This window comes from Pithys albifrons, chromosome 14 (genome assembly GCF_047495875.1).
Source record: "Pithys albifrons albifrons isolate INPA30051 chromosome 14, PitAlb_v1, whole genome shotgun sequence".
In the NCBI taxonomy this organism is placed as follows: domain Eukaryota; kingdom Metazoa; phylum Chordata; class Aves; order Passeriformes; family Thamnophilidae; genus Pithys; species Pithys albifrons.
Window position 1 is genome coordinate 12,130,108 of NC_092471.1, and position 14,786 is coordinate 12,144,893.

The following is a 14,786-nucleotide window of genomic DNA, read 5'->3' on the forward strand; positions in this document are numbered from 1 at the left end:
ATACTGTTGTCCCCAGAAAACTGCTTTCTTCCTTCCAAATGGCAACACAAATCAAAAGAAATGCACCACTCCCAACCAAGTCCAGTGTATGGCAGGCTGCAACAGAACCAGCATCTTCAGCCAGCATTGTTTACCCTCCCTGAAGGTTAAATCCTAGAACACTGGCTCCATTCATCTGATTAGCTTTTTCTCCAAGGGATAATTTTCTAAAGTACATAACTTGTGCATGAGTAGGTCCCGAAAGGGCAATACTCATCCCACAGCAGCCTGAGACATATGGGATGTAACAGTGTCAAACAGCACGCAAGGGCGCACCTGACACCACGAAAGGGAGTTGCTCATGTGAAAACAAGGGCAGAGGCAGACTCAACAATACCGAGCATTTATAATTCCAATCTGCTCAGAGTTTCAGTGACTTCTCTTCCTCTCCAACATGGATTCTTTCTTTTAATAGATCAACAGATGTTAAAGCTTCAGCATCAGGCCATTCAAGCAAAACAGCTTTACTTGTTATACTGAACTGAAGACCTTAGGCAAAGCAACTAGGAGAAAGAACCAATTAAACTAACGGCATTTTTAAAAAGTACTTGTAATAGCCAATTATCAATCAAGCAGAGCAGAATGCAATTGTACCCAATTTTAATTTCACATCTCCTTTGCTCTGGTATAGCTCTGTTACTTTGATTGACATTTACTCAGCATGGTACTGGTGCAAAGGAGATAAAACTTTGAGACTTCAGGTACTTTCTTTTCATGTGAGGACAGAACACACAAAGGCAGAACTGTCGGCTCATTGCCCAGGATTCAAGCAGCTCCTTATTCTATACTCCTTTTTCTGTAAATGAGTCCTGTGGCACTGAAGGACAGTGTTTTGAGACAAGAATAAAAATTAAAACTTATGGAGATAGTATCAGTAACTTGACAATTCTCTCCCTCCCCTCTGTACAGGGTGATCTTGACTCATTCCGAAAGTACTTTTGTTTGATCCCAAAGATCCATCCTTAAGATATGGCACTAAACAAGTTATGACTCACACTAGCAAAGTAAAAAATCTAAAGGCGGATAAAATGGAGATAAAGCAGAACTTTAACAATCCTTGATGCCTGACACTTAAAACAAAACACATTTGCATCACTGAAGGTCTTCCCAGTCCAAGCCAACAGCATAAGCTCTGACCAAACTCAATGAAAACTTCACAGTAATGTACAGCCTTTTATCTCAGGATCTTAAAATCCCTTGTAAATATGTGGGAATGGGATAATCTTCATCTTGTGGATGGGAAGCTGGGGGTACACAGTAGCAGAGTGACTCTCCCAAGGATGCAGAGCAACTTAAGCATAATTAGGCAAATACTCAAGCTGATCACTGGTCCCAGCTGCTGCCAGAAGGGCTATTGCACACTCCTGCTTACTCACACTTACCTCCTCCCTAGGCACAGGCAGAACAGGTGAGTCAGAGCAGAAAACAAACACAGCAGAAAAGTAACTGTTCTGTTTCTTAATGGGGTTAATTTTCAGTTAGAGGAGGCCCTTGGTCCAGCGCATTTGGCAACTGCATTGAGATTTGTGCCAACAAAATGGAGAAAGCTCTGATCTGCTTTCTATCAGTCAATAAGGTACAAACTGAATGAATATTAAGTGTGTCTCAACTACAGAATGAAGGCAGATCACCCAAACCAGTATAAATTTGAGATTTAACAAGGTATGGAATGAAGTCATCCCAAAGCATTGGCATCAGACACCACTGCATTAATAGCACCAGTGGCTCTGATGATTAAAGTCTGTTTGTCAAAATATCCACATGCAGGTTGAAGTACCAATTTACTGCCACTTATGTTTGTCTCTTAGAAATTACTTAATTTGGTTCCCAGAGCAGGGACAAATCAGTGGCAACCCATCAGTGCCTACCACATCTTTCACTTTGTTTACAGCGTCAACATAACCAGGAGCTATGTGGGACAAGTGCACATGTATCTGGTTACAGCATGAGGTGACCAGCTGCAAGGTTTAGTGAAGCTGAAGGGCCAACATCTGTCCCTCAGGGCAAGACAACAGGGAGCCAAGCTGCTAAAGCTTTAGTGCTGGCCAAGAGCCAGCCCTGGCAGGCAGCTGACTGGCAGCCTCATGTCCTGGGAAACTCTTTGGGTGAGATCTCCTACTCTTGGACCAACAGTCTGTAAGTGGCCCAAAGGATTTTGGTATTCTCTTAATACATGAGAAGGGCTGGCAGAGAGAGGACGTCAGGTATGCTGACCACAGTGTTTTCCCTATGTGTTCTAAATAAATCTGTGCCCCTGTCACTTAATCCCATGGCATCCATATCTGTGGTTCTGAGCCAAAGCATGACACAGACTGACACACAGGCACAGGCACACGCACAGGCACAGGCACAGGCACAGGCACACACACACACACACATATGCTGTCTCTCGCTTTAGCAAAAAAATCCACAGGATTACCTACTTTCTAGCTAATCTGCCATCAGAGTTCATAAGGTTTTAAAAACGTTACCTGAGAGGATACTGAACACTCACAACTGACTTCCTTGAGAGTTGTAACAGTTGTTCATTTAAGCTGCCTTAAATGAACCTTTATCCCAGGGATTTAAAATACTGCTTTTGAGAGCTGTTTTGACCTGAAAAAATGGTGATTAATACTTTCATTGCTCTCACCTCCTCCAATTCCTGTTTTGGCAGATGTGCCAATTCAACACAAGCAGCTCAATTGACTAAGGCACAAGACTTTCACAGGCTTTACTTATACATGCCAGGGTGACTAGTTTACAGATGTGAGTTAAAACACAGGCTGGAGAGGTCATTTGTGGTCTCTGTTCTCACAAAAGGAGACATTCCCTGTGAGATAGATAAGGAAACTTGAACTGGTTATCTAGGCCCTTGCTTTATCTGACTCCTGCTTGTACACTGACACTGTGATCCCAAGGGGCCTCTTTCCTAAATCAAACAGCACAAAGGCAATCCCAAGAAGAGAGCTCAACAAATATTTTAAAACAGAGAAAAAATGCAGCTAAGGGTGAATACAAAACTAATCAAGTAAACAGGTTTGTGGATTGCCACAGCAAAGTGGCCTTTCTACAGCCATCATCAAGTGCTTGTGTATCCTCTAGGACAGTCACAAAACTGCCTCTTCATGTACCTCTGGCTTTCATGGCACAGACAAGGGCTCACTTATCATAAAATATCTCCTTCTAGAACTCCTTGGAGTTACCATGAAAAGCTATATACATTTCCCAGTTCCAGCCTTTGCCAGAGGTGTCCTTGAATCTGGTCCTATAGGAAAAATAAACTTCGTGAGTAGAGCTAAGGATTTGAGGGTTTCTTCTACAGCATGACATGAAAGTCTAGCAATAAACACATGTAGCTGCTGTATTTACTAGGTTAAAGGGATTAATCAGGCCAGCTGCAATAACATGATTTACTTGCCACCAGCATTCCCCAAGGGAACTGTGTGGAATACCACTTCCCTTAAGGTCAGTGGTGGGATTCCCCTCTGAATAAGAGCCTTGCAGTCCTTTGGTGATGACTAAACTGTACCTGCCCATGCTAACATACCTGCACACTACAAAGAATCTTCCTTCACATTTAGATGTTAATTCTTGTGCAGAGAAAGCAATATATTTTCACTTCTCTCTTTCATCTATCAGCACACACATGCACTCTGTCCTTTGCTCTGAATTTCACACATCCATATAACATGCATATGTTTGTATACATTTCACAACAAACCCAAACTGCTCCCTACCCTGAAATGCAATGACAAAAGTAAAAATATTTTCCCAAGCAATGATGGTTGCTATTTTCCCCCTACAATGGAAGCATTTATCTCAGTGGCTAGAATGTAAACAGCAGGAACTAGTTTTCCTTTCCCCTTTTTCTGCCCTGTAGTTGTGGCATAAAAGAGACACAGTGCTGAGCACTTCGCTGTTCATGACCAGCAAAATCTGCCTCTTTCCCATTCACCCACCTGCAGAACACTGTGAAGCAGACAGAGTAGATCTGCATACCTGGAGGCTTTGAATCCTCTCATCTGCCCCCTCCACACTCTCTCCCTGGAATGCCTGTCACTGCCAACTACCTGGCAATGCCTGTTGCTGTATCTCTGCCTCCTCTCATTGTTGGGAATCCCCTTTCTCCAGAGCCTCATCTGCAAAAATACCCTGAGAACAGCATGTTCCCACAGTGTGTTCAATTAAATTAAGTATTATGGGAACAGCTTGTTCTTTTCAAACCTAGAGAGCTGGCTGGTGGTAAAAGAAAAAAAAAAAGAAATAGCAGCAAGGGAGTAGAGCAGAAGAGAAAACAGGCAAGGATGAGCAGAGGGGGAGTGAAGGACAAGGGCCAGGAAGGAACTGGAATCAAGCAAGCTCATTTACAGGGCCAACTGTGCATTTTCAGCCAATCTATCACAACAATTCAGTTTTTGATAGGAAGTTAGAAAACACAGCTCAACAGTTGGAGCTCCTGGCCAGCTGAGGAAGCTACGAAGATGAGAAAGAGTATGAATATAGTCTAAGGCACAAGGACACAGAGAATGGGAAAATGTCATCAAGAAAATAAAAAGAGTTCTAATATCAGAAGAAGAAAGGAGAATGAGCTAAATAATGTAGAAAGGGCAAGGAAGTTTGGGGCTACTTCTAAAGCTGCCCCAGTTAAAATTCACCTGAGTCAAAGCAAGAGACCTTTGCAAAAATCACTGGGGAAAACCAAAGCAAAAGAAAGCTGGTCAAAACACTCTAGGCACATAATTTTTGTAAACAACTATCACTAAAATGTTAAAGTTCTAAAGAATGGAAGAAACAAAAATTTCCTGATTAAAGGGTTATCTACTTCTAGCATCTGATCTAAACCAGAATTAGAACCTAGTAGAGGAGTAAGGATTCTCTGAAGGGCCTTAGCTTTCATCACTGTTTCCAATCATATCAGAGCAAAAGATGATTGAGCGAGACCTGATAACAGCTACTACATACAACAAGGCTACTACAGAGAAGTCAACAGCCTTCTCTCCATGTTCCTGACTAGTTGCCTGAGAACTAAGAGGTTTAAACTGCAGAAAGAAGGACTAAAGCTTTTCTAACAGAGAAGTTGGTCTCCACCATCACAAGGTTTTAAAAACTAGATAGGAAACACATCCTAAAATGGCCTGAAGCACATCTGATCATGCCTATTTGACTCCCTGAGGTCCCTTTCAATTCTCTGAGTCTATGACTTTTTTGATAGAGTTTTCTAGACACTGTTCTGAAGGAACATGTTGCTGAAAGAAAAGCTTATCAATGATGCAGTGGATACCCATGTAACTCAGATCCTTCCTGATACATAACAACTTTCTATTATCCTATAATAGGATCCAAACCTCTTACAAAGCAGCATGGAATCAGCAGGTGGACTAACAAACACTGCCTCCAGAGAGAAGCAAGCAATCACCAGGAACACTATGCATGTGCTAGGACAGTCTCATTGTGATTAAATGCTTTTGGTTGTGACTAGCATTCTGGTAGCTTACATTTAAATATGCAAACTTACTGGGATCCCGTTGATGCCTTGAAATCCTGGAACTCCCATTGGACCCTGAAGAAAAAGAGGACACATTATATTTCTCTTCATTATTGCCTGGGAGATATTTTTCACTCCAGTACTTTTGGTCTTGGACTTTAGCTTTGAAAACCAAAAGGAGGAAACTATCTCGTGCAGATTGTCCCTGAGTGCAGGTGTCAGTGAAGATAGGAACTGAGAATCTGAGCCTGACTGGATGCCAAATGAGTGTTTCAGGAATGTTTTAATCAGGCCATTTAAAGTAAAAATATAATCTCTTACTCCACATCTGGGGAAAACAAGATGCCAGAAAAATAAACAATCTGGTATTAACTTAACTCTCAGTGTCACACTTGACTTTCCAAGAGTTTCAACAGGACAGTGTTTCTGTCTATATGTGGATAAGACCCCAAAGATATGCCAAGCACTGCATTAACTTTGGACCACCTCTGCCCAAGTCACAAGTAATTATCACACTGTTGTTTTTACTGCTCTGCTCTGGATAGTAGCAAAACAGACTGGGGAAGCAGAATGTCCAGGCTAAACTGATCTTGCTTCTGAAAGGTAAACCATATTGCTTCCACAAGGGAAAAAGAGAGATAATCTCATAGCATGTTGGTGTTGCATATGTATCCATTTCAGTCGATAGAAACAATTCTGGAGTAAATAAGGGATTTTTTTTCAGTGCAAGAAAATTTGTTTTTCCAGTCACCAACTCAGGATCCTCTACCCAGGAACCAGCTCCAGGTCTCTCTGAATACAGCATGACTAACATCCACCTTTCCCTGGGCATATGAAGTGAAAGATTGCTTGCAACAGCAACAGACATTGGGCTATGGTTCACCTACCAGGCATTCAGCAGCTTTTGGATCTGTATTCTAATTCAAAAATAAATGCAAACAATCCTCTAAAGAGAAATGCTTGAAATGCTGTTGTGTTCTTACCCCTTGACAGACAGTCTAAGATTATCTTTATTCACTCAAAAATATATCCAAGGTCATAGATCTATTGCAGGAACAGAAATGTCAGCATTGAGCTCACCTTGTCACCCTTCTGTCCACCTGGTCCTGGGGGGCCCACTGCTCCTCTCTCACCTTTTGCTCCTGGCAAACCTTCTGGGCCAGTAAATCCAGGTGCTCCTATGGGTCCCTGAAGCCCAATCGGTCCTGGTCGACCCTAATACACAATAAAAAGTAAGTCAATGCACCATGTTCACAAACCTCTTTGCATTTACTCTGACTCAATTTTTAATGCAATTTGATACATCTCAAGGTTGTTAGGACACCCTAAAGTTTTCCCTGTAATTCTCAGTAAAAACTTTTTAGAAGTTATTTCAGGTAAGTCATAGAACCATAGAATAGAATCACAGAATATCCTGAGTTGGAAGGGACCCACAAGGACCATCGAGTCCAACCCTTAGCCCTGCAGAGGACCATCCCCAAGAGTCACACCACATGCCTGAGTGTATCATCCAAACACTTGTTGAACTCAGACAGGCTTGGTGCTGTGACCCCTTTTCCCAGGAGCCTGTTCCAGTGCCCAACCACCCTCTGGGTGAGGAACCTTTTCCTAATATATAAACTTGTGGTTGTTTTGGCCTTAGGCCTCAGTTAGGCCTAAATTTAGCAGGCCCAAAGGATGTGACACAGATCAGAAGGGACAAGCATCACCTGACTTAAGCAACCAAAGAGGTATTTCATATCATCTGACATCATCAAGAAGTGTCAAGAGGTATAAAAAGAGAGAGAGGAGGAGCTTCTGTCTCTTTTGGGTTTTGCCTCAGACCGATAAAGACGCACTGCCTGCCTCTGCCGAGATTAGGCCTTGCCGCCATCCCCGCTGTTGTTATCTAGGGAGGTGAACATTTTCTTGTTAATTTTTCTCCTCTCTTGCTGGGAGTTTTCTGTGGAAGTGGTGTTGGGAGGTTTTGTGGGGTTTGGGTGGTTGGAATCTGTATTATTTGGTTGGGTGATTCAGTAGCTATTGTTGTTAGTTTGTGGGCTTTTTCTCACATTTGTATATATATGCATTATATTCTGTTTTTAATTGTCTTTCTTCTGTATGATATAAGAAGCTTGCTACTTCAGGGTTTGGTTTTGTTTTTTTTTTCCTCTCCCTCGTTTTCCCTCGGCTGGGGGGGTCCCTTTCTCTCAGTGTTGGGCAGTTGGCATTTTACCAGCTCAACCCAAGACACAGAGAGAGGTAACCCATACAGGGAACAACCAAGGACCATGGCTGGCTTCCCGGGAACTTGGCTGTATTCCCAGAGATTGTTTATGTAAACAGCACTAGTTTATCTGCTTGTTTTGAGTACATTCTGAAACATAAACAATATGCTTCCCTACTGCATGTATGTATTAATCCTTCTATTGACTGTTTTTTTGAGCTCATACATTTTTCCTGTGCCAAGACCTAAGAAACATGAGTACAGCAACTTTTCCCTACCTGAGTATGGTTTTGAATTTGATATAAATGACCTCAGAGCACAATTACCAGATCTACCAGTGTTTCATCCTAACCCAGTTGCAAACTATGTATTAATGATGTTGTTGGTAGCTATTACTGTGGTAAACTTATGGATAGTGGTGAACAGGATAATGTTTCTGTTGCCTCGTCGTAGAACTACCCAAACTTCAAGAGAGGCAAAAACCCAAATAGAGGAGGAGGTAGCAACCCAGGTTATGGAAGAAGTAGCGGACAAAGGAGCAGTAGTGATAGACAAAGGAACAGCTGCGAGAGAGGAAGGAGTGGCAGCAACAGAAGAAGGAGTGGCTACAGTGGGTGAAGGAGCAGGTACAACGGATGAAGAAGAGGCTGTGAGAGAGGAAGGAGCAGCAGCAACAGACAAAGGAGCAGCTACAACGGATGAAGAAGCGGCTGTGAGAGACGAAGAAGTGGCTGTGACGGTGGAAGGAGCGACTGCAAGGGAAGAAGGAGCGACTGCCATAGAGGAAGGAGCAGCCATAAAAGAGGAAGAAGTGCCCACAAGAGAAGGGGCGTGCCCAATGGAACTGGGGACATACCCAAAAAAACTACGGGTGCGTCTGAAAGAGAGCAGAGTAGTGTCAAAAGAAAAAAAGGAGACGGTACAAACGACCCGTGGTACATTGCCACTTGATGATCTGTACCCTGACTACACATTTGGTATTTCAGAAGATGTAAGGAAGGGGCCAAAGCGTTTCCCTCAACTTGAGGGAGAACTACTTCTACCTCTCCAGACCCAACCTTCCCTTGGAGGCGAGGTTTCACCTCCCTACATCAAACCTACATCGGAGGAAACAGATGACTGGATGAGGCCCTTGCCCCAGCACCCAAAAGACTATTTGCTACCTCCATCCATTAGGTATGATGAACGACATAGGAGTCCATCTCCATGGCATGAACGGTGTAGGAGTCCCTCTCCATGGCGTGAACAGTGTAGAAGCTCATCCCCACTGCATAAACGGTGTAGGGGTCCCTCTCAATGGCGTGAATGGCATAGAAGCTCATCCCCACTGCATAAACAGCGTAGGAGTCCATCTCCACTGCATGAACAGCATAGGAGTTCATCTCCATGGCCTGAATGGTGTAGGAGTCCCTCACCACAGTGTGAATGGCACAGAAGCTCATCCCCATTGCGTGAACAGCGTAGGAGTCCCTCTCCACGGCGTGAACAGCATAGAAGCTCATCCCCATGGCATGCTCAGTCCCCACCTCCACATGAGAGAGGCAAAGAGGAGGTGGAAGAGGTTCCGCGTAAGAGCGTAAGAGTAAAAAGGGAAGTGGAGAAGATTCTACGCGGGAGAGATGGACAAGAAATAATGAGGGAAAGTGAAATTACACGAGCACTGACCCTAAAAGAGATTCGGGATTTACAAAGAGATTATCGTTGCTTGCCTGATGAAGGGATCCTCACCTGGCTGGTGCGATGTTGGGACAATGGGGCAAGTAGCCATGTGCTTGACGGTCACGAAGCACAACAATTGGGATCTCTTGCCCGAGATTATGAAATAGAACAAGAAATAAGAAAGGAGAGAAGGGCATCCAGTCTCTGGCTCCGAATCCTCCATGCTGTGAGGGCAAGATACCCATTTAAGGAATATCTGATGAGCTCTCCAAGAAAGTGGAACACTGCGGAAGAAGGCATCCAGTACCTACGGGAATTGGCCATGCTGGAGATCATATATTCCAATCCAGCCTATTATGACCTCCAAGTTCCAGAGAATGTTCCATGTACGGAGCCAATGTGGGAAAAGGTAATGCAAGGTGCCCCTAAACTCTACCTCCCCTGTCTGCTAAGTGCATGTGCTCCAGAGATGAAAGAACTAGACGTGGACACCATGTGTAATTGGATACGGAGCATAGCAGACATTCTGGAATACTCCTGCAATCCCCTGCACCGACCCACCTATGAGAGGGAAGGAGTAGAGAGAGATTATGAATACTCCAGATATGAGGAGGACCCTAGAGACAGAGATTACAGAGAAAGGCCAATGGAACGATCACGGCAGGATCGACAAAGACAATCTCAACCTAGATCCCGAACTCGGTCTCGGTCTCGCTCACGGTCTCTGTCATCTACTCGTTGGAAGAAAGAAAACCCTAGGCATCAGTCACGTAACCAACTATGGGCATACCTTCGTAGCAAAGGAGAAAACATGAGGAAGTGGGATGGTGAACCCACTTCCAAGCTTGAAGCTAGAGTGAGAGAGCTAAAACAAAAGGACACTGACTAGAAAGTTATCTAAGTGGTAGATACAGAATTTTTAGAGAAGGAACTGAGATCCCCGAAGCAAAAGAAGATGAAGGTCTGCTTCAAAAATGACAAGAAGGCTTCTGATGACAAGTGCTCTGATCAAGACCAATAGAGGGGCGCTGCCTTCTGCCAGGAGAAGAAGAAGGACCAGGAAGATAATTGGGTTTACTGGGCTGTGTGGGTTTGATGGCCTGGCACATCGGATCCTCAGAGATACTGGGCTTTGGTAGATATTGGTGTCCAATGTACTTTAATGCATCGGAGCATAAGAGTACAGAGGCTGCTTCTATTGCTGGAGTGACTGGAGGGTCTCAAGAATTATCAATGATAGAGGCTGACATAAGCTTGATGGGAGACCAACGGGAAAAGCATTCCATTGTGACAGGGCCAGAAGCCCCTTGCATTCTTGGCATAGATTACCTAAAAAGAGGATACCTAAAAAGAGTTGTTGGGACATTTTGTGGGGTTTGGGCAGTTGGAATCTGTACTATTTGGTTGGGTGACTCGGTAGCTATTGTTGTTAGTCTGTGGGGGGGGGTTCTCACATTTGTATATATATATATATATATATATATATATATATATAAATATATATGTATTATATCATGTTCTGTTTTTAATTGTCTTTCTCTTTGTATAATATAAGAAGCTTGCTACTTCAAGTTTTGGTTTTGTTTTCTTTTTTTCCTCTCCTTTTCTCTTGGGGGGGGAGGGACGGGACCTTTTCTCTCTGTGTTGGGCAGTTGGCATTTTGCCACCTCAACCCAAGACTAAACTAAACCTTCTCTGACACAACTTCAGGCCATTCCCTCGGGTCCTGTCACTGATCACCAGAGAGCAGAGATCAGTGCCTGCTCTTCCTCTGCCCCTCAGGAGGAAGCTGTTACTGCAATGAGGTCTCCCCTCAGTCTCCTCTTCTCCAGGCTGAACAGACCAAGTGACCTCAGCTGCTCCTCTTACAGCTTCCCCTCAAGGCCCTTCACCAGGACTACCTTTGCAGCTCCCCTTTGGACATTCCCTAACAGCTTTATATATTTCTTATATTGTGGCATCCAAACTAGCATACAGCACTTGAGGTTGAGCCTGCACCTGCTCAGAGCACAGTGGGACATTCACCTCCCTCAACTGGCTGGTGATGCTGTGCTAAAACATTAATGTTGGAAAATTCCTCCAAGATCATCAATTCTAACCTTTGGCTGAATACCACCACATCCACTAAACCACATTGCCAAGTGCCACTTCTAGTCGTTTTTTGAACATTTCCAGGTCTGGTGACTCCACTACTGCCATGGGCAGCAGTTTTCACTGCTTTAACCATTCCTGCAGTGAAGAAACTTTTCCAAACATCCAACCTGAACTTCCCCTGGCCCAGATCGAGGTCACTTTCCCTCACTAGCCCCGTTGCTAGTTGCCTGGGAGAACAGGCCCATGCCCATCTCATCACAAGCTCCCTTCAGGCAGTTGCAGAGAGCTATAAAGTCTTCCCTGACACCCAGCTCCCTCAGCCGCTCCTCATACGACTTGTGCTCCAGACCATTCAGTCGCCTTGTTGCCGTTCCCTGGAGATGCTCCAGCACCCCAATGTCCTGAGTTAAGTAGAAATCTCTCTTTTCCCCGATGGTCACGACTGGCCATAGCGCTGCAGGGAGGGCAGTGCGCTCCCCCTTCGGCAGCAATGACGGGGCACTGCCGGCAGATGGAGCAGCTCCCGCAGCCGCAGGGACGCGCCAGTAGAAAATGCAGTTTATGGCTATGCTTTTTTGTGGTAGAAAATGCAGTATATGGCTATGCGTTCTATGGCGGGAAGTGCAGTTTAGGGCTATGCTTTCTACAGTAGAAAATGCAGTTTTTATGGCTATGCTTTCTATGGCGGGAAATGCAGTTTAGGGCAATGCTTTCTCCAGTAGAAAATGCAGAATATGGGTATACTTTCTTCATTAGAAAATGCAGTTTATGGCTATGCTTTCTACTGGCAAGACAGATTATGTGAGGTTACCTGTGCAAAGAATTAAAACTTACATTAAAAAAGCATATAGAATGAAGGAGGGAGTTAAAAGAATCCAAAGCAAACCACCACATCAATCCCCCTCCTTTTAACTCTCCTCTACATGCATGTTCATGGAAGTGTTTCCCTTCTATTTCCCTAACTCCGTAAAACAGCAGAAGGAATGCAGCTCCCTGCTGCAAGTGTTTTAGCAATCTCAGCTGGAGACATACAGACTCCATGGCTTGGCAGGTAAAAGACTTGTACAGTTAATTTAAAAATGCATTGTTTAAAATCAAGCAAAGTGAAAAAAACCCCTGTAATTGATTTTAAAAATTCTTTTTCCAGGATCATTTTTTTAGTACTGGAGCAGTTTTCTTTTAAGTGCAACAATTCTCCCATGTCACTCTTTCTGTTGTGATTGTTTCATCCTGGCCTTTTAACTGAGGTCAAGTGCATGTTTGATATTTCATACCTTTTCTGTCTAGACACTGTCCATAGTGTGCACTTCTAGAGGCACAGACTTCCATCTGAAAAGGCTTTTCTGTTGATTAATTTTAGGTCTCTTCACTCTCGGCTAATTATCAGTGGAATTCTTTATATTGGGAAACATATAATCAGAACATTAATCCCCAAATGTTCAGTGGTCCTTGGCAACCATACACAAGAACCATGTTACAAAAAGTCACATGCTTTGCTCTCACGTTCAGTCTCAGCTTTAACTTTTTAATTTCCCATAATCACAAGCTGTTCAGAGTCTTTCAGGCAACAACTCACTTAGAAAATGTGAATTGTGGACTGTTTACCTCAAGGCAACACAGCATTGAAGAAACATATCCTAAAAACCAGCATGTTACAGTTATGGCCAACCCCTACCATAAAAGAAACAGCATCCAAGAGTCCACCAAGGTTTGCAGAGAAAGCACACTGTGAATTGTGTTTGAATTGCTAATACTTCTGTATTCAGTTAGTTTGATTGCCTGGTTAATGACAGAGTTTCACAATGACTGGAACTGATAGGAATTAACATTTTAGGAGGCTTTTGTTTTGCTCTGCTGCAGATCACTCTGAGAAATATATCTAGGATGGGGCAGTAAAGATCAGCAACCACACCTTCACTTGCATTTGGATGAGCAGCTCTCTGAGGGAAGAATTAGACATGTTCTCTGTGATTTCAGGGCCCACAGCTAAAAGGCTCTCTTCTGCCATAGTGCCCTACAAGAAAGACTTTAACAGCACTTGAAGATTTTGTCCAGTGTCTTAGAGTGTCACTAAAGCATAAGGACACTGTAAAGTGCTTCTAATCTCTCTGATAATGTGATTATGCCATGATAATCAGGCTCTCAAGAATTCTCACTGTTTCTTTTGAAGTCTATGCGGATGGAAATCATGTTTTCTATGCTGAAACAAAGGACTTGCCTTCACTGCTAAAAAAGCAGCATTTTTCGTCACTCAGTAGCACTCCCATGAACAGTTTCAAGACAAGGGCATTATAAAGAGCAGGCCCAGAGGTGTGCAGGAGTAATTCCAGGATAACAGCACAATGAGGAGTCAGGTTTTACCACTAAGTAAACTTGGAGAGTTCAGTACCACGTGGAACTACTGTCTGACCTCAAGGAGTTTACCTTGTTGTAAAAGTTAAGTGCCTAGTCTTTAGTGTGCTCTGGCATCAGGATTGTTCTTATTCAAAGGATAAAAAGAATAAGATTTCTCTAAGCAGTGAGGACAAGCTTAAATGTAAAACGTGGACTAAATCAAACAAAACCTACAATTAATCAACAGAGCTCCCTATTTTTAATCTTTAATGTTCAATATGCAGTTCAGTGGCCTGTGGAAGAGCCATTAGTAATTACTGCAAATGGTATAATTTTGTTTTCCTGGCTGCAGAACAATTGTTTCTAAAAAGATGAAAATCATAGACTGCTAGTAATAGCAAGCAAGAAGAAAGCCAATTAAATTACTGTGACTTGTGAACGTTTTCTCAAGTGCCCCCTAGAATTTCATATATTTGAAAACTATGACCTGCATTCTCAAACATTTGTGCACCAGGCTTTTATTGAGCTGCAGCACTAAATGAGATGCCTGTCTGTAATGAATATGATGCTAGTAAAAAATAGCATTATTTCTTTACATACCCAGGGTGTTTTCATAGATAATTTCAGGATTTTGACAAAGTTTGGGTCACAAGTTCAACATCTCTGTTATGCTCATATCCATTGCAAACCATTAAAAATACACAGCTGGCTCAGACACGCAGCTTTTCCTTCTCACTGTGTGGTAAGCAAGAGGAAAAAGTGGCTGGAATGGGAATTTCTCATTGCTCCCGAATCACCACACTGCAGAAGGTGATAAAATAATGGCCTAAAAGTGTAACTTGATGGCAGTGTCTTTCAAGATGTAAAAGGTTCTGCAACATGTACTTTCTTCCCTGCATCATTTCAATTCATCTGCATCCCAGGGTGTCATGAGAAAAGTCCAGTGTGGTGGGTAATGATGGGGCCTCTCTACCACTACACAATCAG

The 14,786-nt window shown here is 43.3% G+C and overlaps 1 protein-coding gene across 3 annotated transcripts in view; it reads right to left on the reverse strand.

The window, feature by feature from the left end:
• Positions 1-14,786, reverse strand: part of COL4A6 (collagen type IV alpha 6 chain) — a 123,341-nt gene that overhangs the window by 36,349 nt on the left and 72,206 nt on the right. For 2 of the 3 annotated variants that reach the window (XR_011699018.1, XM_071569132.1), the window contains exons 4-5: positions 6,587-6,721; positions 5,537-5,581 (exon numbers count right to left, since the gene is read on the reverse strand). Coding sequence is in view for 1 of the 3 variants with exons in the window: in XM_071569132.1 (XP_071425233.1) it covers positions 5,537-5,581; positions 6,587-6,721 (180 nt within the window). In the remaining 2 variants the exon portion in view is untranslated. Of the gene's footprint in view, positions 1-4,020; positions 4,075-5,536; positions 5,582-6,586; positions 6,722-14,786 lie in introns of those variants that run through there. The other variant, XM_071569133.1, reaches the window with a different exon arrangement.